The sequence below is a fragment of the Arachis hypogaea genome, chromosome 2 (assembly GCF_003086295.3).
Source record: "Arachis hypogaea cultivar Tifrunner chromosome 2, arahy.Tifrunner.gnm2.J5K5, whole genome shotgun sequence".
In the NCBI taxonomy this organism is placed as follows: Eukaryota; Viridiplantae; Streptophyta; class Magnoliopsida; order Fabales; family Fabaceae; genus Arachis; species Arachis hypogaea.
This window is the reverse complement of record NC_092037.1, coordinates 100,191,912-100,215,625: the sequence shown is the minus strand read 5'-3', so window position 1 is coordinate 100,215,625 and position 23,714 is coordinate 100,191,912. Positions and strand designations below refer to the sequence as shown.

General features: G+C 29.5%; 2 protein-coding genes across 2 annotated transcripts; both read right to left on the bottom strand.

The window, feature by feature from the left end:
• Positions 1–15,768: 15,768 nt before the first annotated feature.
• On the bottom strand, positions 15,769–17,211 carry LOC112756949 (MATH domain and coiled-coil domain-containing protein At3g58370-like). The gene is made up of 3 exons (XM_029290450.1): positions 17,090–17,211; positions 16,832–16,989; positions 15,769–16,520 (listed from the first exon to the last, which is right to left on the bottom strand). Exons 1-3 carry the CDS (start codon positions 17,209–17,211, stop codon positions 15,769–15,771), a joined length of 1,032 nt encoding a protein of 343 aa, XP_029146283.1.
• Positions 17,212–19,089: 1,878 nt separating this feature from the next.
• On the bottom strand, positions 19,090–21,842 carry LOC112756938 (MATH domain and coiled-coil domain-containing protein At3g58370). Its single transcript, XM_025805547.3, has 4 exons — positions 21,560–21,842; positions 20,966–21,099; positions 20,714–20,862; positions 19,090–20,096 (listed from the first exon to the last, which is right to left on the bottom strand). Exons 2-4 carry the CDS (start codon positions 21,085–21,087, stop codon positions 19,345–19,347), a joined length of 1,023 nt encoding a protein of 340 aa, XP_025661332.1. The 5' UTR covers positions 21,088–21,099; positions 21,560–21,842; the 3' UTR covers positions 19,090–19,344.
• Positions 21,843–23,714: the final 1,872 nt, after the last annotated feature.

Below are 23,714 nucleotides of genomic sequence, written 5' to 3'. Positions count from 1 at the left end.
CTTATTTCTCTCTCTCCCTTTTCATGGCTATATGCCACTTTTCCTTTCTTTTATTTATTTTTTTCGTTTTTAAAGTTAAATATGAAATAGTAAATTTACCTATAGAAAAATAATACTCTTTTATAAAAAATTTTGTGAAGAACGTACAAGAGAGAAAAAAAAAAAGAACGTATACGAGAGAGAGAAAAACGTATAAATAAATAAAAAATTGATAAAATAATTATTTTATAAAGTAAGTAGGAACTAAGAAGTTAGAAAATTTCTAATATTTAAAATTTAAATTAATTTTAATTAGCAACATATTTACTACAAGTTAGGAATATGCTTTAACTAAAATTTAATTAAATAATATTATTTAAATTTAAAGGACACATAGCATTTTCTATTTTAATATTTAAAAGCTAAGATTATGATCATGGCTTTGTTCAACAATAAAAGCGGAAGAGGAATTATTAGAATTTATTAATATTTTAAAATAAGAACTCATATTTAAGGGATTAATTAACCATTAATAAGTCTTTCAAGTTTTTTTTTTATAATCTTTCATGATCAAGTGAAGTTCATGTGTCGTCTATTAAAGATCTCGTTTGAATCTCAGTTATAACATAAAAAAAATTGATTTACTCACACTAAAATATTAAAAATGAATAAGTATAAAAAAGTTTAAACATTCAACAAGATTAGTTTAGCTGAATCAACAACACTATGATATGACAAATTATCATATTAATTTTAAAACAAAGGTTACAAAAAAACCTAACTAAAAAAAAAAAGAGGCATATATATGTAAAAGATCATAGAAGGAGTATATATAATAATCATTTAGGATCCAAGATAACTCAATTCACACTAAAATAATTAATCAGTTAGATACAAAAATTATTAACCAATATTTTTGATTAAAGACATTCTACACAAAAGTGAAACCAACCTAGCTAGGTAGGTCTTCAATATCCCAACACATTATTTAGGTAGTGTTTGTTTTGAGGTACTGAAACAGAGACTGGGAGATTGAGAATCAGTATCATGTTTGTTAGTTTAGAGATTGGTACTAAAATTTCAGACTCTGTCCCTAAAATTTTAGTATTTCAGTACCTCCAAAAGTAGAGACACAGGAGACTAAAATTTTTAGAGATGAAGACTGAAACTTTAATAACATTTTATACCTAAAATATCCTAATTTCAATTAATTAATTCCAATTTTACCCTTTGTACAAATTAAATTAGAGTTTCATTCTTGTTTCAATTTCTGTCTCCCACTTTGCACCAAACAGAATACTGAGATTTATTTCAATCTCTGTCTCTTAGTCTCTATCTCTCAATCTCACTCTTTTCGTCTCTGTCTCTCTACCAAATGCTACCTAAGTCTCTTTCTTCAAAACCTTGTTGAGCTTTAACCAATTCTTCTCTTGCCACTCTAAGATCAACTTCTAGAGCTGCCACATTCTCCTTCATTTTTTCGACATGCATAGCTCTCTCCATATAATTCCTCATACCCAAAGCACACTTAACATGAGGCTCCAACCAAGCCAAATCATCAAATCCAAAAGCCTTTACTTCTTTCCATAAAACTTGTAGTTCCTTGCAAGCTTCATCATTCATATCCTTCACCTTCTTAGTCTTAAGAAAATGTAACACTCTTCCCAATGCCATGAATCCCCATTTGCTGAACATAGAACTATGATTTTTGTTCTTATGACATTCAATGACTGATGGATGCTTGTGGCAAGCTTCCTCTGCCAATCGAACAAAACCCTTATCCTTTGTGTTCTCAAAATCTTCATAAACATGAAAACATGGCTTTGAGGAATCATCAATAATAGTGTTACTAGTTCCATCATCTAATTGGTTATGATGATGTGGTGATTCCTTCACGAAGAATTCGGCAACAATAATCAAATCATCATCCAAAATAAGTTGTAGTTGAGCCAAAGACATGTTCCAACTGAAAACATATTCTGCATCATGAGCATCTCCATTGAATCGCACTTGTCCATCTTGCATGCAATTTTGTGTGTCAAAAGAAAAACTACATATATATCATAATAATAAATGTATTGAGTAAGTTGTATTCATCAAATGTATACACCGTACTATAAACTTTTATAAATGTTTTAAGTAAATTTGACTGACTAAAAATTGGGGGATAATAGTAAAACAGTCTTAAATCTTAATCTACGTGATTAATTCATTTTATTTTATTCAATTTCAAATTATATTTGAGACGAAATTCTATTGTGTTGATTAACTCATAAATTAAACAAGGCTTAGTTCAATTATGAACCATTCTTCTGTTGATTTTGTGAGTGTGTTAATCCTCTTATTAACAAGAGAGAGAACTTGAAATTTGCAGTGACGCTGTGTCCTTGAATCAAAATCCGGAGGATAATCAACTACTTTCAAGCAAATGCCCATAAGGTCCTCATCATACTCCTTATCTACAGCCACAAAAATGCGCCTAAAAGTGATTTCAAAATTATAAAAAAAATTGTCAAAATTTATCAATGGGTACATACTACATACACAATAATATAATGCCTTTATATAACTTTGAAATGGGTATTCATAATTATTTTGAGAATACCATGTGTAGCCACCAACAACAAAATATTCCTCCTCATACTCCAGCTTGGAGAAATTATTGATGTTCCATAAGAATTTCTCAAACTTTTCATTCGTTGTTTGATATTGCTCTCCTATAATTCTTACAAAATAACTGAAATATTATCAGACAATAGTAGTAGGTAAGTGAAATCTTTGGCAAATTTGATTTTTATAAAATGGTCAACACTGACATTATATATTTTATAAGAATAAGAAATTACGAAATTAATGTTATATTTTAACAGAGCATGAAGGGAAAACGTAAGAAGCTGAAATAAAGGCAAAGTGCAAGCAAAAAAAAAAGTAGATGGATATTGAAATTCAACCTTGTATATAAAACGGAGGAAGAAATCAAACGAGTCCAAAACGTTCATTCTTGAGTTATGATGGTACACTGGTATCGGTGTTAATCTAATTGGTTGCAAATTCCTTCAAATAGCCTTGGAAAATGTTAAAGAAGAATAATGTTAGGTCTATTTGAAGGGAGCCGTTCAAATAAAAAGCTTTTAAACTTTTTTTTTAAATATTTTTTAATAATTAAAATTTAACATATATAATTAATTAAATTGTGTTTTTTTTAATTAAACCAAATAAATCAATTTAACCGAAAAATTAATGAATCAAATTTTAAACAAATTTAAATTAATTTTTTTTATAAAAAATTATTATAATATTTTTATTATAAAAAATAATTAAAATACTTCTATTATATATATATATATATATATATATATATATATATATATATATATATATTGAGTTTAAAATACAATTAATTTAATGATAATAACAAACATTAAATTATTGAGTTAAACAATCAATTGAGTTTGAATTGCTTCATTTGAATGATGTAGGTCCAAATGATAGTAATGAAGTTTAATGGACTCAAATATGTTGAATAGAATATTGATCTACAAATCATGCCCAATCCTTAGTACCATCATATGAGAGAGAGAGAGATTACAAACACGTGAAAATTGGATAATGTATGTTTTAAAAGATTTAAAAATTTTGATAAAATTAAGTAAATTTAGAAATGTATTTTCAAAAAGATTTTAAATATTGAATTTTGATATAATTTTTATAAATATAATTAAAAATAGAAATTTTTATCCTAAAATTTAATAATTTTACTCTATTCTTTTTTTTATTTTTTTTGTAAATAACTGAAATTGAAAAAATGAGAAATTTAGAGATCAAATTTTGTATGAATTTTTTAAAATTATACAAAAAATTTATACAAAAATTTGATTTAAATGTACAAATCATATTTCAAATAAAAAATTATTTTACTTATAATAATAATGTAATTTTTTATACTTTTGTCACTTCAAAATTAAAAAAAAAAAATTTGTCATCTATAATTTTCTAAAAATATTTTGTTTACGAAATCTTTTAGTATCATTTTAATAATTTCCCCCAAAATATAACTCAACAAAGATATTTATATTTACGATTTATTAATAATTTTCCCACATAGATTTTAACATCATTTTTCAACTAAGTCCGAACATCAAATCCAAAAGATTCAAGTTCTCCCCACAAATTATAAAGTTCCTTAATAGCAGCATCATTCATGTCCTTTACATCTTTATGACTCTTTAGAAAATGAAAAATTCTTCCCAAAGCCATGAATGACTTTTCAGTAAATTTTTCACTCCCATTTCTTCTTTTCATTCCTTTAATAAGTTTAGGATGCTTAGAACACGCTTCCTCCAATAGTTAACCTCCAATAGTTAAACAAAATATTTTTCTTACTTTGCATAAACTCTTGAAATCCACTTATTTGTTGTTGCTATTTCTTGTAATCAAAGGCATTATGTGATTGTCATTAGGAAGATGTTGATGGTCATCATTCTCAACACAAACTTCAGCTATAATGGCACAAGAATCGATCACAAGAAACCCTTTGTTAGATGATAAAACTCAGTTGAAGTTATAAACGATGAGTAATCTGAACCACTGAGTTTTCATATTATCTCCAACTAAATGAAGTAAAATTTAAAAAAATTTTAATTTTGGGTTGGATAGGATTATCTCCAAACATTTTTAAAATGGCAATATTAAATATATTAAAGTAAATATGAAATAATCATAATATTTAAATAAAGTCAAACATACTAATGAAGTTCAAAAAATTAAGCCAAACACACACTACTTACACTGAATTTTTTTGTTTTTGTGCTGGAAAAAAATAAAGAAAAAGAGAAACAAAGAAGCTAAGTTAAATCACATTATAAAAGGTGCAACCAAGACTCAGAAGGTTGAAGTAAAGTCCTCTAATCACAGTTACTTTGAACCCCAAATTTAACTAAGAGAAAGTCTGTTGTTCAGGTCAAACACCTTGTCAATAAGAGATGCTCTTCATGCTTTGACGGAATATTCTAATAAGTCACTAGAGGAAAAACTTCAGCCGAGTCTCCCCTGTTTCACACACAATGAAATTAGTTCCATATTATAAGCTCATCACTAAACTAAATCATATTACCCAAAGTTCACACAGGAGCGCACGTATTACCGAGACCATTCCAGCACTTCCGTCATATATTTTTTAACATCATTTTCCAACTAAATCAGATCATCAAAGATTTAAGTTGCTCCCACAAATTCTAAAACTCTTCATCATAAGTATCATCATTCATATCTTTTACGTCTTTATGACTCTTTAAAAGATATAGAACTCTTCCCAAAGCCATAAATAATCTTTTAGTAAAATTTTCACTTCAAATTTCTCCTTTTCACTCCTCTAACAAGTTCAGGATGTTTAGAACACGCTTCCTCGAATAGTTGAACAAAATTTTTTCATACTTTGCATAAACCCTTGAAATCCACTAAGTTGTTGTTGTTGTGGTTATATTTTGTAAACAAAGACATTATGTAATTATCATTAGAATGTCGATGACCATCATTCTCAATACAAACTCCAACCACGATAATACAAGTATCCTAATCAAATTCATAAAACTAATAGATTCTTAAGAAATAAGAGGTGTTTGATTTGAGTTTCTATTTTTTTTACCTTTTGTTTGTATAATTTGTGTGATATACAGTACACAAACTCTTAGATTTTTCATAAATATAATAACCTATCTAAAAGAGGAGATTAATATTAGCTTCAATAGAGAGATTAATATTAACTTCAATAGAAATAAGTGTCACGTTTTACAAAATTTCTACAATTGTGTGAGTTAATTGATAATCTTCATTCTTTGTGCAACTCCTTCAAAACTAGTTAGGACTGTTTATGGTGCAAGAAATTATGTTATTGCACAAGGATTCACTTGTTCCTTACAATCTCTGCATAGATTAAGTGAAATTTCAACAAAATAAGTGAGTCTATGGTCAATATCCTAGTTCACCATCCAAATCTCTCTTTTCAAAACCTTCTTCAACTTTCACCAATTCATTTCTTGCCATTTCAAGATCAACTTCTACAACAGCAACCATTGCCTTCAGCTTCTTCATTTCCATCTCCAGAGCAGCCACATTCTCCTTCACACTTTTCACCTTAGCGGATCTTTCCATATAATCATTGGAATTTGTGTTTGCTCCTCCTTCTTGCTTTTTTTCTTTCTTCTACAGCAGCAACCATTGCCTTTAGCTTCTTCATTTGCATCTCCAGAGCAGCCACATTCTCCTTCACACTTTCCACCTTAGCGGATCTTTCCATATAATCATTGGAACTTGTGTTTGCTCCTCCTTCTTGCTTTTTTTCTTTCTTTGATTTTGCATAGTCTTCTTGCCTCAATTCCGCTGTTGTTTTTTCTTCTTCCCTCAATTCTTTTTTACCCTTCTTAGGGCTGTCGACCACTTTTTTCTTTTCACTTTGCTCTTTTTCCACTTTAGTAGCCTCTTTTACAATCCTTTTCTTTGGTCGAACTGGTCGTTTAAGCACAGGTTGCTCTACCTTTGACTTAACCAGCCCCTATAACACATGCATAATTAGTGAAATTTCATTCGTTATGGATAAAAAATGAAATTTTATTGAACGAATAATGTAAGTACCATATGGGCAGAAAGAAGTTCCTTTGTCTAATGGGAAAGCCAAGGCAGTTGTGGTTCTTTCTCAAAATCAAAAGGTCCATATTTTTGCTTATGGAAGTATAATATCTGAATTCAATTAATTAAAGTTATATTATAATCAAACATGCTTTAGATAAAAGTCAAAAAAAATAGTTTAAATGAAAAATACCTGAAGCACATATATGCACCCATTCAAACTTGACACCAATCCTTTTTTATAGTTGTTCGCTCCATCAATAAGACCATCAACAATGCATCTAATCCAACAGTACTTCATTGGATTATCAACATCAATTACAAATGGAAAAATTTTATCCCGAGTCATTGTTGTATTTATTGGTAACAAAAATGTTATTAATGCATACAACAAAAACGCTCTCCTAAATGTGGGACCGCCTTCTGGATTTTCTAACATAATTTGTTTTAAAGCATTCGGACTTTTATTTTTGAACTCTAAAAGCATGGACTCATGCTCTTTAGTTACCTCCTTGGAGGATTTAAATGGTTCACCTGTTTTAAAGAAAATAATGAGAGAAACATGATTATAATCAAACTCGGTAAACATGTAAAATCAAACTCATCGTATAATCAAATTCAGTAAACATGTATAATCAAACTCAATAGTCAACATGATAATCAAACTCAGCATAGCACGATATTTTTAACATCAATAGCTTCAATATGTAAAAAATTCATCAAGCAAGTCATCAGTAATGCAAGATTTAGATTCAATATATAGTTATGCTTCAATATGTAAAAAATTCATCAAGCAAGTCATCAGTAATGCAAGATTTAGATTCAATATATAGTTATACTTCTATACGAATCAAGTGATATTAAAACATGTTATGCAGCATGTTTGATCTTATACGGTCAATCCTAATTAATAAAACTAAAGGATCTTAAAGTAATTTTAATTATTACCGAATGCAGGCATTCCAAAGACAGCTGCAACTGATTCCCAAGTAACATCTACTTTTCCTATTGGAGTGAGAAGATGAAATTTGGAGGGATTATAGGCGTTTGCAAGGGCCAAAATCAAATCATGGTTTAAATTCCCCTTGGGAATACCCAAGAGAGATCCAAAACCCATTGCTCGGACCTCATTGCGTTGCGCATCATTCAAATAATCAGAAGAAAGTGTCGCTAACATGTTTGGTGCGCATCTCGTGTCAACATAGCACTACATTAATGAAAATACTAATCATACTCAAATCAAATTATAGATATAAAGTAGTAGCATGCTCAGTTTCAATTCAAATTACCAACTTGCAATTAGTTAAAATAATAAACATTTCAGTAAGGTAATAATGTAACATCTATATGAATAACATTGTAATCAAATTATGTAGTTGCTATATAGAATGAGAATAGTAGAATACTGAATCTCCCATTTTCCCTTAGTAATTACCATTACTGCATTGTCAGGAGAAAAAAGGATCATATCAGAGTTCCTATTAGTGACTATATATAACAAGAAGGAATGCTGTTTCTTGAATTGCGACAACCTAATAGATGATGAACTGGTTTCCAATTAAAAGAACATGCAGATTCTTCATGGACTCAACACTACATTCAGTGGCTATTATTTCTGAAATTCAAAGATAATAATCAAACACTTTATACAGCATGTGTTAGCTAAAGTGGCATTTGTTTCGTTTTGTAAACTAATATTAGTAATGCACTATACATAATAAAATCAAAGCATGTAAAGACCTTATCAGATGGAAAAAAAATCTAGCATAGAAGATAAAAAAATAAAGACAAAATACCTTTCTCCATTCCATCTCCTTCGAAGTTTCTTTGGATACATTTTTTCTTTTTTTATCTTTGGTGTCCCTATTTTCTGGTTCTTTTTCTACTCGTTTTGGTGCAGTCTTCTTTTGCATATTTCAAAACTAGCAAATTAAACAACCAAAATTCAATCAAATTCAAAAAGTAAAAAAGTTATACATATAATCAAATATAGCACTGAACTTGAGCATAATCAAACCCAGCAAACACGTATAATCAAACTCAGCAGTTAAATATAGCACTGAATCTAAATATAATCATACTCAATAAACATGTATAATTAAACTAAAATTATAATCAAATTTAGTAAACTTTTTGTTGTTTACTTTGAAGCCTTATGCCTATGTTGCTATTACACTCTCTGTTTTATTTCTTAATTAAATTAAACTATGGTGCTTCTTTACTTTCCTTTATTTGATTCATGAATATGTTAATTAGATTGATGATTAAAGCATAAATTTGATTTTTAATTTTAAAATTGAGACTAGATTGGATATATGTTTGAATTCAGGACAAAACTTATAATTAGATGGGGGGAGTTCTACAGCTATCCTTTCTGGTATGGGTATATGAACACTGATAGGATAAATAATGAACTAGCTCATAACTACAAGTGTGACATAGCGGTAAGGTCTTGCTCAAAGTAACAAAACAGACTATCCATTTTAATCAGTTCATACTCTATAGTGATAAATTAATGACAGACCAATCCAAATTTTGTGCATATCTTGAAAACAAACAAGACCAGAAAACAGTGTTCTTTTGGGCCATTTCAGCAAACAGTTTCTGTGCAATTAAACTGAGTATAATCAAACTCATTCAGTATAATAATCAAACATACTCTAACTCATATCACAAAAATTCAATTATAATTAATTAATAGTCTACTAATAATCAGTTGTTAAAATTAGTTAACTGAGACTTCACTTCAAAACCCTGACTTTAAGTATTTTTAGTACAAATTATGCACAACACAAATTCATTTATAGAAACTCAAAATGAAGAAGGAAATCACAATTGAAGAAGCTGATAGAAGCTCAAAACGAACAAGAAAAATGCCATCGAAAAAGCTGATAGAATAAAATAAGAAAAAGTACAAAAAAAATGCAGAATCAAACAAGGAATAGAAATTTACCTTATAGAATCAAACAAAAGAGATGCAGAGAAATAACTGAAATATTATCATACAAGAGTAGTAGGTAAGTGAAATCTTGGCGACTTTGATTTCATATAATAATTCTTACATTTTATATTTTCGAAAATAAGAAATTACGAAACTAAAGTTATATATTATCAAATCAGAGCATGGAGGAATTACGTACCACGTTGAAATAAAAGCAAAGTGCAAGGACACAGAGAAAGAAGAAGGATATTGACGAAGTTCATATTCATACTTACGTGTATATATATATATATATATATATATATATATATATATATATATATATATATATATATATATATATATATATATATATATATATATATATAAGGGAGGAGGAAATCAAAGGAGTCCAAAGGTTCATTCTTGAGTTATGATGGTACGTTGGTATTGATGTCTAATATAATTGGTTGCACAGTAATCACTCTTTATTTCTAGGTTGAACATGCATTGGAAAATGTTAAGAGTAATATTTGAATTATGTTTACGAGACATGAAATAATACAAACGGAGAGGTGGAAATAAATTGAATAATGTATATCTAAAAAAATTTAAAAATATATATGATAAAATTAAATAGATTTAGAAATGTATTTTTAAAAAGATTTTAAATATTTATTTTTGATATGATTTTCATAAATATAGTTAAAAATAAAATATCTTTATTTTAAAATTTGATAATTTTACTCTAATCTTTTTTTTTATAATTTATTTTGTAAATAACTGAAATTAAAAAAATGAGAAGTTTAGCGATCAAATTTTGCATGAATTTTTTAAAATTATTCAAAATATTTATACAAAAATTTGATTTAAATGTACAAATTATATTTCAAATAGAAATTTTTTTTACTTATAAAAATGTAATTTTATATATTTTTGTCATTTTAAAATTTTTAAAAAAATTGTTTGTCATTTGTAATTTTTTTAAAGCATTTTATCCATAAAATAGTACCATTTTAATAATTTACCCAAAAAGTAACTAAACAAAATATTTGCATTTACTGTTTGTCAAATATTAATATATCATAATGACATAATTTGCTGTCTTTGTTATTGTTATAGACAACGATTTTTATAACAATTTTAAAGAACACTTTAAAATTGTAATTAGATAGGTAACAGTTTTACGTCGTTATAATTTTATTATTAATTTGGACAACGATTTAAAAATTGTTGTATCTTTTTATTTGTATAATTATTTAAACAATATTAAAAAATTATTGCTTGATAAAAAAGTTGTTATAATAGTTATAAAATCACTCTTTAAAATAGTAAAAAAAAAGAGAAAAGCTTAGTATACAAGCGATTAGGGCTTGTAACTATTACAAGTTCATTAACGCCTAATCCGCTAAAACACGCTGCAACTCCTACGTCACTTACACGCGCCATACAAAGATCCCGCGTTTGTATAACTACCAAATTTAAAAGATTTGTTTCCTTCTTTGTTTTCTTTCTTTTCAAATTTCATCGTTCTTCTTCTCGCGCGTCTTCCCCTGGTTTTTCGATCGTTCTTTTCCTCTCCTTTCTTATTGGTTTGTTCTTCGTCATTGACGTTAGTTTTTCTCTCTGTAACTCCAGCTTCGTTTTGACATGGTGTATTTATAGTTTTTGACATAGTGTATTTTGCAACCTCTCTGTTGTTGATGACCAGTTTGTTCCGAAGGTTGGAATGACCTTTACCACCCTTGAAGATGCTCGAAAATTTTACAGAAACTATACCAAGGTTGCAGGTTTTTCTACAAGAGTTCGGAGCACAAATAGAAAGGAAAATGAGATTAAGAATCAATTGATTACATGTAGCAGAGAGGGAAAATGAAACTCTCATAGCAAAGACTCATTTGATAGGAATTGGAATGATTTCCTGCTAAACTTTGGTCTTGTGGACAACAAGTGGCTTTCATGTAGTGTTGGGTTAAAATCTGCAGCAGGGGTGTAAATTTAATTTGTTATCGGGTGTATTTATAGTCTGTGTTTGGGTGTATTATGCAGATCTCTATGCAGACCGTCATATTTGGGTTCCAATCTATCTGGATCACCACTTCATATTATAGTGCCTGTAAATCAGACATTTTGAATACACCAGAGAGAGTTTAATTAATTTTGGTCTTGTGGACAACAAGTGGCTTTCAGGTAGTGTTGGGTTAAAATCTGCAGCAGGGGTGTAAATTTAATTTGTTATCGGGTGTATTTATAGTCTGTGTTTGGGTGTATTATGCAGATGTCTATGCAGACCGTCATATATGGGTTCCAATCTATCTGGATCACCACTTCATATTATAGTGCCTGTAAATCAGACATTTTGAATACACCAGAGAGAGTTTAATTAATTTTGGTCTTGTGGACAACAAGTGGCTTTCAGGTAGTGTTGGGTTAAAATCTGCAGCAGGGGTGTAAATTTAATTTGTTATCGGGTGTATTTATAGTCTGTGTTTGGGTGTATTATGCAGATCTCTATGCAGACCGTCATATATGGGTTCCAATCTATCTGGATCACCACTTCATATTATAGTACCTGTAAATCAAACATTTTGAATACACCAGAGAGAGTTTAATTAATTTTGGTCTTGTGGACAACAAGTGGCTTTCAGGTAGTGTTGGGTTAAAATCTGCAGCAGGGGTGTAAATTTAATTTGTTATCGGGTGTATTTATAGTCTGTGTTTGGGTGTATTATGCAGATCTCTATGCAGACCGTCATATTTGGGTTCCAATCTATCTGGATCACCACTTCATATTATAGTGCCTGTAGATCAGACATTTTGAATACACCAGAGAGAGTTTAATTAATTTTGGTCTTGTGGACAACAAGTGGCTTTCAGGTAGTGTTGGGTTAAAATCTGCAGCAGGGGTGTAAATTTAATTTGTTATCGGGTGTATTTATAGTCTGTGTTTGGGTGTATTATGCAGATGTCTATGCAGACCGTCATATATGGGTTCCAATCTATCTGGATCACCACTTCATATTATAGTACCTGTAAATCAGACATTTTGAATACACCAGAGAGAGTTTAATTAATTTTGGTCTTGTGGACAACAAGTGGCTTTCAGGTAGTGTTGGGTTAAAATCTGCAGCAGGGGTGTAAATTTAATTTGTTATCGGGTGTATTTATAGTCTGTATTTGGGTGTATTATGCAGATCTCTATGCAGACCGTCATATATGGGTTCCAATCTATCTGGATCACCACTTTATATTATAGTACCTGTAAATCATGCATAATTCAGAACTCTTTCTCTTTCTCCTCCTCATCTTCTGCTGCTTCTTCTTCTTCAAAAACGATTTTACCATGAAAAATCGAAAAAACGAGAAAACAGAGAGAAAAGACGTAAATGAAGAAGAAGAAGAAAAAGAGGAAAACGAGGAAGAAGAACGTGCAGAAACGAAAGAAAAGGAGAAGAAGAAGAGTAAGAGGAAGAAGAACGTGCAGCAAGAAGAATAAGAAAAATTTCAGAAACCATGAAAATCGAAAAAAAAAATGAAGAAGAAGAAGAGGAAGAGGAAGAGGAAGAGGAAGAGGAAGAAGAAGAAGAAGACGAAGAAGAGAAGAAGAAGAAGAAAAAGACGAAGAGAACCGTTTGAGTGGGGCGCGTGTAGTTACGCTCCATTCAAAATGAGTTAATGCGCGTGTTAATGAAGTTTGGGCTGATAACTTGTAAAACTTGTACGGCCTTTTTACTTGTATGTGTAGCAGGCCCCAAAAAAAACAGTTTTATTTGTTGTTATAACATAATAAAAATTTAAACTTCAACAACAATATTATAAAAATTATTGTCTAAGATTATCTAATAAAATAGTTTTAAAGTATAACATATTTTGACAACGTTTTTTGTATGTATTATAAATTAAGTATTCTTAGAGAATGATTTTTATGCGTATCGTTTGTATAATTATTTAAATAACATTAAAAGATTGTTGCTTAAAAATAAATCATTATAACGATTATAAAATTATTTTTTAAATTAACCAAAGAGAACGATTATATTTTATTATTATAAATAATAAAAAATTAAATTTTAACAACAATACTATAAAAGTTTATTGTCTAAAATTATCTAATAAAAAACGAATAAAATTTTATAAATTTTGATATTATTAAAGGTCATATTTATTGTATTAAATATTTCACCACGTTTTCCTTCAACTTTTTTATGGTATAGATTTTAATATTATTTTTCAACCAAGTCACATCCTCAAATCCAAAAGATTCAAGTTTCTCCCACAAACATATTAATGAAGTTCAAAAAAATCAAGCCAAACACACTAATGGCACTTAAATTAAGCCAGTTGATTGGAAAATATTATAGTTGTAAAAAGCAAGAACAGGATATATGCGCATTTTTCTTTCATTTTTTTCACTTTATATTTTTTAACATTATTTTTCAATCAAGTAAAATCATCAAATCCAAAAGAGTTAAGTTGTTCCCACAAATCCTAAAGCTCCTCGTAAGAATCATGATCCATGTCCTTTACATCTTTAAGACTCTTTAAAAAATGTAGAACTCTTCCCAAAACCATAAACCATCTTTCAGTAAAATTTTCACTCCAATTTCTCCTTTTCATGTGTCTTAGGTTTTTACATCTTTAAGTTCAAATTAATTTAAACTCTAATTGCAAAAATAAATAAATAAATAAATAAATTATAATAATCTTTTCACATAACATGATAATAGATAGGAGTTGAATACACTCTATTAATCAAGTACAGTACTCGAATACTAAATAATCATAACATTTAAATAAAGTCAAACATATTAATGAAGTTCAAAGAAATTAAGCCAAACACACTAATTACGCTGAATTTCTTTGTTTTCGTGCCTGGAAAAAAAATAAAGAAAAAAAGAAACAAAGAACCTAAGTTAAATCACATTATAATAGGTGCAACCAATTCTCAGGAGGTTGAAGTAAAGTCCTCTAATCACAGTTACTTTAAACCCCAAATTTAACTTAAGAGAAAGTCTGTCGTAATTTTCAGGTCAAATACCTTGTGAATAAGAGATGCTCTTCATGCTTTGACGGAATATTCTAATAAGTCACTAGAGGAAAAACTTCAGCCGAGTCTCCCCTGTTTCACACACAATAAAATTAGTTCCATATTATAAACTCATTACTAAACTAAATCATATTACTCAAAGTTCACACAGGAGCGCACTTATTCCCGAGACCATTCCAGCACTTTCAACCACCCATGTTCTTTTATGATCGCGCAAGACACAACCAAAGCCAACTCAACTGGAATTGAAAATGACGCTACCATCACAATTTAATCACACTTAAATTAAGCCAGTCGATTGAGAAATATTATAGTAGTAATAAGCAATAAGAGGATATTTAATTATTTATATATACTAAATGGCAAAGCCTTAATTCCACTTTCAAAAATTCTCCTTTTTCTCCTTCAATATCCACATTTTTCCTCATTTTTTCCGCCATATATTTTTTAACATCATTTTCCAATCAAATCAGATCATCAAATCCAAAAGATTTAAGTTGCTCCCACAAATCCTGAATCTCTTCATCATAAGTATCATCATTCATGTCTTTTACATCTTTATAACTCTTTAAAAAATGTAGAACTCTTCCCAAAATCATAAATAATCTTTCAGTCAAATTTTGACTCCAATTTCTCCTTTTCACTCCTCTAACAAGTTCAGGATGTTTAGAACACGCTTCCTCGAATAGTTGAACAAAATCTTTTCGTACTTCGCATAAACCCTTGAAATCCACTAAGTTGTTTTTGTTGTTGTTATATTTTGTAACCAAAGACATTACGTGATTATCATTAGGATGTCGATGACAAACTTCAGCTACGATAGTACAAGTATCCTAATCAAATTCATAAAACTAATAGATTCTTAAGAAATAAGACATGTTTGATTTGAGTTTCTATTTTTTTTTTTTACCTTTTGTTTGTATAATTTGTGTGATACAGTACACAAACTCTTAGATTTTTCATAAATATAATAACCTCTCTAAAAGAGGAGATTAATAATATTAGCTTCAGCAGAAATAAGTGTCACATTTCACAGAATTTCAGCAATTGTGTGAGTTAATTGGTAATCTTCCGTGCAACTCAACCAAAACTAGTTAGGACTGTTTATGGTGCAAGAAATTATGTTATTGCACAAGGATTCAGTTGTTCCTTATAATCTCTGCATAGATTAAGTGAAATTTTAACAAAATAAGTAAGTCTATGGTCCATATCCTAGTTCACCATCCAAATCTATCTCTTCAAAGCCTTCTTCAACTTTCACCAATTCTCTTCTTGCCATTTCAAGATCAACTTCTACGGAAGCAACCATTGCCTTCAGCTTCTTCATTTCCATCTCCAGAGCAGCCACATTCTCCTTCACACTTTTCACCTTAGCGGATCTTTCCATGTAATTTTTCATACCTAAGGCAGATTGAACATGTGGCTCCAGCCAAGTTAAATTGAATCTAAACGTCTCGAGTTCCTCCCATAAGATTTGAAGATGGCTACAAGCCTCTTCATCCATATCTCTCACCTTTTTAGTCTTGAGGAAATGCAGAACTCTTCCCAAAGCTGTGAATGCCCATTCGCTAAACCTTCTACTTCTCTTCTTCTGGCATCCAATAACTGAGGGATGCTTTGCATATACTTCGTCTAGAAGAGGAACAAACGCTTTTTCTACTTTCCCTAAACCCCTGAAATCAACAAGCTCATCAATTGGGATTGCAGATATGTCCATAGGTAAAGGATTATCAGCATGTTCAATAGGCTTAGCAGGAACTTGCACAGAAATTGGTGGAGCAGCTTCATCAACCTTTTTCTCAAGTTCTGGGTGGCTGACGGAAATCTTGGCTTCAATAATACAAGTGTCGTCCACAATAAACCCCTTGCTATGATCATAAAAGTCAGCTAAAGGTATAAATGATATGAAGCCCCAGTCACTCTCTCTGGCATTGAATGTGTGTTGAGTTTCTGGAAAATCCATATATACATATCAAGAGTCAACTAGAGTCAACTTATTGTAAGATAGAGCATTCGTTAACACCATGCTAGTATTGTAGATTAGATAGAACTCATACTTTTGGTATTATTCAGACGAAACTTGTAAAGAAAGTAATCTATATAATAAGAATCACCAGAAGACTATGCATATCATAAGGTACATGGCCCATGTGTAGAAATGAGTGCATAAGCTTAAGTAGTCAAAACAAAACAAAAAATAATCTAAAACCGAACAAAGCATAAGGGCATCAGGGCAGGGGAGAGGGAAATATGAAAGTTACCTCTTACTTCTGTCATTTTGCTATTAACCTGATTAATCAGAACCAACTGGAATTTGGAAAATCTGGTCCATCCATTTGGCAGAGTAGCAGCATCACCAGCGTCCAAATACATCGACAAGTAAACCACCTTGTTACCTTTCGGAAACATAAGAATCCGCCTAAAATCAAAGTCCACAACATTTTAAAGAGCACACCTCAAAGATCATGTCAACTAATTAGGTATCACGCATATATATAAATCAGAATTAGTTCAAGTACCATGAATGTCCACCAATGAAGAATTCCTGAGAGTAAATCTTCTTGGTGTTCAACTTAGATAAGTCCTTAATGGTCCATTTGAACGTCTCAAACGTTTCACCAATACTTTCTTGATTCTCCATTTCATACCACACCACTACGGATAAAAAAAAGGACAAGTGACATTAAGGAAACAGTATAATCCCAAATAATAAAATGCTGCCAATATCAGAATACATAAATGAACTGAGCTCCAATTACCAAACAGATCATCATATATTCAAGTGAAATATTATACTTTGATGATTCAACATTATACTCCTACAGCTGCCCAATAATTCTTACAAAATAAACTGAAATATTATTATAAATTAGTAGTTGGTAAATGAAGTCTTTGTTGACTTTGATTTTTATAAAACGATTAATATTTGACGTTTTATATTTATGAGAATAAGAAATGAGGAAACTATATAAATTAATATAATAGAGAATAGAGATCATACGTACAAGTTTGGATAGTGGCAAAGTGCAAGCAAACGGAATGTAGAAGGTAAGGATATTGACATCATCATACTCATACTTCTATTTCTATATATAAAACGGAGGAGGACATTAGTCCAAAGATTCACTCTTGAGTTTATGATGATGAACATGCATGGGAAAATGTTAAGAGTAATAATAAATCTTCTCGTTTAATTTTATTGATTTATGTATACGAGGCATGAAATAGAAACGAAGAGGTAGAAATTGAAAATGTAAATATGTAATAGCTTGAGAATGTGAATCAGAGGCCACATTTTTCAATAAGTTGTAATGTAAACCACTGTAACGGTATCTAAAAACGTGGGATCATTAATAAAATTTGATGTTATTTAAATGAATAGTAATAAGAGATTTATATAAATATTTTAAATAGTATGAAATTTAAATATTTATAATATAAAATTTATTATGATTAATAATATTATTAAAACATTTTTAATATAGATGTTTATTACATTTAATGAGTTGTTTATAGAAATTAATAAATTAATTATTGAGATTATAAATTTATTATATTGTTTATAATGGTAAGAGATAATAAATATAGGAATATGGATTCAATTTTTTTGTAGATTACAAATTTGGTTAGACATTATTAATTTTTAATTATTATTATTGGTAAATTTGCACCCTAATTTACATATATTTCTATTATTTGCTGATTTAGAAATAATAATTGATTGGCAAAAATTGAGTAGTTGATTTTAAAATTGTGTCAGATAAGTGATGTTGCTGATATGGTATTAATAAGAAGAGAAAGATGTCTTAGAAGTAACGTAAATAAACTTATCCATTTACTTTTATATATTAAGAAATAGATAGTTACAATATGCTAAAGTACAACAAAGCAAAGGTATTGCATTTAATTAAAGAAAGAAATATACTTTTGACTATTTAAATGAGAAAACTCTAATAGAGTGCTTTTGCCATTTTGGAGTATTATTTTTTATACATTCAAAAAGTGAATTGATTTATAATTAAAACTTATATTAAAATTAATAGATAAAATGAAATCAACCTCATCGAGACGATATCATTTTGATAAAAAAAAACTAATAAAATTGTTACAATTTGTATAATTATCTTAGATAAAATAATTAAAAATAATATAAAATTATAAATGAATTAAGACAAAATATTACAATAAAAAATATCATTTTTTGTTTTAGATAATTTTATGACATATAATTCTAGGTGTCATTCTTAGAATCCAAAATAAAATTAAACTTAAAATTAGCTCCGAGAGATACTCTTATTTTCAGAATATGCATGTATTATTGTTTCTTCTTCAGATTTTACTACCATCTTGTTATTGAGTCAACCAATATGTCTATATTGATACTTTGATATTTTAGTTTACTTAATATATGGGCATTATTCCCCTTGGCGATCTCAATAAATCTTTCCTAACTACTCTAAAGTTCATGTTAATAATAATAAACAATTATACTAACTTCTCCTAATATTAGGTGATATAGTACACAAACAGTCAAACACTTAGATTTTTCATACCTACAGTAACCTCCCTAAAAGAGGAGATTAATATTAGCTTCAGTAGAAATAAGTGTCACGTTTCACAAAATTACAGATATTTGTTAGTTAATTTAATTGGTAATCTTCCTTCTTTGTGCAACTCAACCAAAACTAGTTAGGACTGTTTTCTTGCACAAGGATTCATTTGTTCCTTACAATCTCTGCATAGGTTAAGTGAAATTTCAACAAAATAAGTGAGTCTATGGTCCATATCCTAGTTCACCATCCAAATCTCTCTCTTCAAAGCCTTCTTCAACTTTCACCAATTCTCTTCTTGCCAATTCAAGATCAACTTCTACAGCAGCAACCATTGCCTTCAGCTTCTTCATTTCCATCTCCAGAGCAGCCACATTCTCCTTCACACCTTTCACCTTAGCGGATCTTTCCATGTAATTTTTCATACCTAAGGCAGATTGAACATGCGGCTCAAGCCAAGTCAAATCAAATCTAAACGTCTCGAGTTCCTCCCATAAGATTTGAAGATGGCTACAAGCCTCTTCATCCATATCTCTCGCCTTTTTAGTCTTGAGGAAATGCAGAACTCTTCCCAAAGCCGTGAATGCCCATTCGCTAAACCTTCGACTTCTCTTCTTCTGGCATCCAATAACTGAGGGATGCTTTGCACATACGTCGTCTAGAAGAGGAACAAATGCTTTTTCTATTTTCCCTAAACCCCTGAAATCAACAAGCTCATCAATTGGGATTGCAGACATGTCCATAGATAAAGGATTATCAGCATGTTCAATAGGCTCAGCAGGAACTTGCACAGAAACTGGTAGAGCAGGTTGATCAACTTTTTTCTCGAGTTCTGGAGTACTAACGGAAATCTTAGCTTCAATTATACAAGTGTTGTTCACAATAAACCCCTTGCTATGATCATAAAAGTGAGCTAAAGGTATAAACGATGTGAAGCCCCAGTCACTCTCTCTGGCATTGAATGTGTGTTGAGTTTCTGGAAAATTCATATATACATATCAAGAGTCAACTTTTTGAAAGATAGGACATACATTAACACCATGCTAGTATTGTAGATAAGATAGAACTCATATATTACTTAATGAATTAGAAAATAGCAATGTTGTTTTCACACAATTGGAGTGGTTTTGAACTTGTGAAATTTGTATGTATCTAACAAAACTCATAAAAATAAGTATATTTAGGTCTTCTAAAGTGAGGAAATTGGTAAAGTGATAAAGTGGGGAGTTAATCACTATTGAATTTGTAACTCCTATCATATGTGAGAGCCACACTATCTTAATTTAAAAGTAATTAACTCCTCACTTTATCATTTTACCAACTTCTCCCTATAAAGGATCTTGATCCAAAAGAGTAATCGATATAATTAGTAAATTAGAATCACCAGAAGACTATACATATAGTAAGACCTTCATACATGACCCATATAGTCAAAACCAAAAATCTAAAACCCAATCAAAACATAGACTTTACAAGAAATTGTTAAGAAACACAATTTTCATTCATGAAAAACATAACACAGCTAAAAGAAGCAACAAAGAAAAGAACAGGAAAACACAAACAGGACAGCGGAGAGGTAAATACGAAAGATACCTTTTGTTTGTGTCAATTTGTCATTGACCTGATTAATTAGAACCAACTTAAACTTGGAAAATCTGGTCTCCACACAAGGCAAAGTACCAGCATCTAAATAAATTGACAAGTAACCCACATTGTTTCCCTTTGGATACATAAGAATCCGCCTAAAATCAAAGTCCAAAACATGTTAAAACGCACTTGTGAAACGGTCATGTCAACTAATCAAGTATCATACATATGTAGTAAACAAGAATTAAATTCAATTACCATGGATGACCACCAATGTTGAAGTTCTGAGAGTAAAGCTTCTTGGTGTTCAACTTAGACAAGTCCTTAATGGTCCATTTGAACGTCTCAAACGTTTCACCAATTTTTTCTTGATTCTCCATTTGATACCACCGCTAAAAATAATAATTAAAAAAAACTAAAATCAATTGAATTTGATATAATATAACAGCAAATCAACAATTAGGCCTTCTTTAACTGCTAAATTACAAATACTTCACTTCACTTTTACCCCAAGTCCCCAACCAAACATACCCTTAGTGGAATAACTATTTTTTTCAAATCTTTTTATTAAACCACCTTGGTAAAAAGTTTGGTCTTTCTCACCATGAAACCTGACTTTGCACTTGACTCACTTCCCCTAAGCTAACTCCTACTGTGTGTACCTAAATCGTGTTGTAAGTTATAGTGTTCTATTATAAACTAAGTCGAATTTAATGAACAAAAAACAAAACTTGAGGATCAACCACGAAAGATAAGGATTTTGGGTATAAGAAATCACAGAGAAGTTGAATAACAAATGAAGAATGAAGAAGTAACATACAAAAGTGAGAGTAAACCAAACAAAAATCATACATAATAAAATGCTGCCAATATCAGAATGCATAAATGATGAGCAAAGCTCCACTTATCCAAAACAGAGTTTCCACTGAAAATAACTCAAGTTCACACAACAGCAACAGTTACGAGGAAGAAAAACACTTTTTTTTAGGAATGAAGGAGGAAAATTCGTCACCAAGAGCAACATACCTTTGATAATAGAAATTAAATAATCAAATATGAGAATTAAACCCCTAAAAAAGGGACAAAAAAAACCCACAAAATCTGATCCAGTAAAATTTTTCGCTATCAAAACAATGGATATATAATCAGTCTTCTTAATAGCACTAAGATATCTCAACAATCAATAAAATACATCATCAAAACTGATAAAATCAACATAAAATCTTCGCAAAATAAATATCTCAACTCAAATAAAAAAGGGCAATACAACTAATAAATAATATTTTTATATTCATCTCTACACCAAAAATAAAATACTAAAATTTCATAAAAATTAAAACAAATTTACCAATTTAACGTGTGGAATATTAGACTGATCTTTTCTCCCTAATTTCTTCCTCTTTTCGACAACGAGCTCCCACAAACTCTCTGTTTTCATTGTTTCAAAAACGAGACTATGAGAGCAACTCCAATGCTAAGAAATAGAGTTCCTCTTCTGACATATGGGGACTCAATTACCATTGGAATGAAAAGGGAAAGAGGGCTCTTCACGGGGATCAAGGTTGAGAGTCCCTCTAAACAGGGACTTGCAACAACCAATAAAATTATGCCATGTGGTAAGTTAATAAAAAAAATAAAAAATATATTAAATATATATTAAATACTTATATATCTATTTAATTAATTATTTATATTAATTATTTAATAATTAGTTATATTAAATTATAATTAATATAAATAATTATGTTAAATCAATATCAAATATTATTTATATTGTTATATTAAATCATAATTAATTAAATTTATTTTACATAAAAAATAAATTTAATTTTTATATATTATAAAATAATTTTTAGTTGGATTATTTATTTTTATTTATAAAATTTAAAATACTAATCAAATTTAAGTTATTTATTTTAATATTTTATAATATTGAATTATTTTGAATTTATAAATTTAAATAATATTATTAAAAAATAATAATTATTATATTAATTTTAATTACTTAATTAATTAATTAGGTGGGACCACAATAGGGATTAAAGTTAGTTCCTTCTAATGGAGAAGAGAGAGATTCATTGAGTTCCTATTTATTGGTTATGACGCAAAATCTGATGTGGAGTCACTTTTTATGACAAGTGGGCCATAAATAGGGACTGAGATGAGTTCCCTACTGGAGATGGTCTGAGAGGCTTATTTCTCTCTCTCCCTTCCCGGGGCTATATTATTATTATATGCCACTTTTCCTTTCTTTTATTTTTTCGTTTTTAAAATTGTGTGACCCCACTTGACGTTGGGACCCACCAACAGTCATAACATCATTCCAAATTTCCTATCCACTTTCGTAAGGATTGGTTTCATAATTCATATTGTGCATTAGGATTCACATTTCACTAATCCCAAAGAGGATTAGTATTATTTTAATACTCAAAAGCTAAGATTATGATCATGACTTTGTTCAACATTAAAAGAGGAAGAGGATTCATTATGAGTTTATTAATATTTTAAAAATACGAACTCATAGTTCATGTGTTGTTTATCAAAGGTTTCATTTGAATCTCGGTTGTAACATAAAACAAAAAAAAATTATATGCTCATATGAAAGTATTAAAAATAAATAAGTATAAAAAGATTTAAACACTCAAGATTAGTTTAGCTGAATCAACAATACTATGATATGACAAATTATCATATTAATTTAAAAAAATAAAGTTAGAAAAAAACCAAATTAGAAGAAAAAGAGACATATGTATGCAAAAGAACACAGAAGGAGTAAATATTTATTTAGGATCCATGATAACTCATTTCACACTAAAATAATTTAATCACTTATGTACAAAATTATTAACCAATATTTTTAATTAAAGACATTCTACACAAAAGTGAAACCAACCTAGCTATGTAGGTATTCAATATCCCAACACATCATTCAAGTCTCTTTCTTCAAAACCTTCTTGAGCTTTAACCAATTCTTCTCTTGCCACTTTAAGATCAACTTCAAGAGCTG

Bases quoted from the DNA above. Each gene is read 5' to 3' on its own strand.
- LOC112756949 (XM_029290450.1), bottom strand. From the start codon at position 17,211: ATGGAGAATCAAGAAAGTATTGGTGAAACGTTTGAGACGTTCAAATGG. The intron at 16,990-17,089 runs GTACTTGAACTA...CTTTGATTTTAG, and splicing joins TTCATTGGTGGACATTCATG to GCGGATTCTTATGTTTCCGA. The intron at 16,521-16,831 runs GTAACTTTCATA...TGGATTTTCCAG, and splicing joins CAAAATGACAGAAGTAAGAG to AAACTCAACACACATTCAAT.
- LOC112756938 (XM_025805547.3), bottom strand. From the start codon at position 21,087: ATGGAGAATCAAGAAAAAATTGGTGAAACGTTTGAGACGTTCAAATGG. The intron at 20,863-20,965 runs GTAATTGAATTT...CTTTGATTTTAG, and splicing joins AACATTGGTGGTCATCCATG to GCGGATTCTTATGTATCCAA. The intron at 20,097-20,713 runs GTATCTTTCGTA...TGAATTTTCCAG, and splicing joins CAAATTGACACAAACAAAAG to AAACTCAACACACATTCAAT.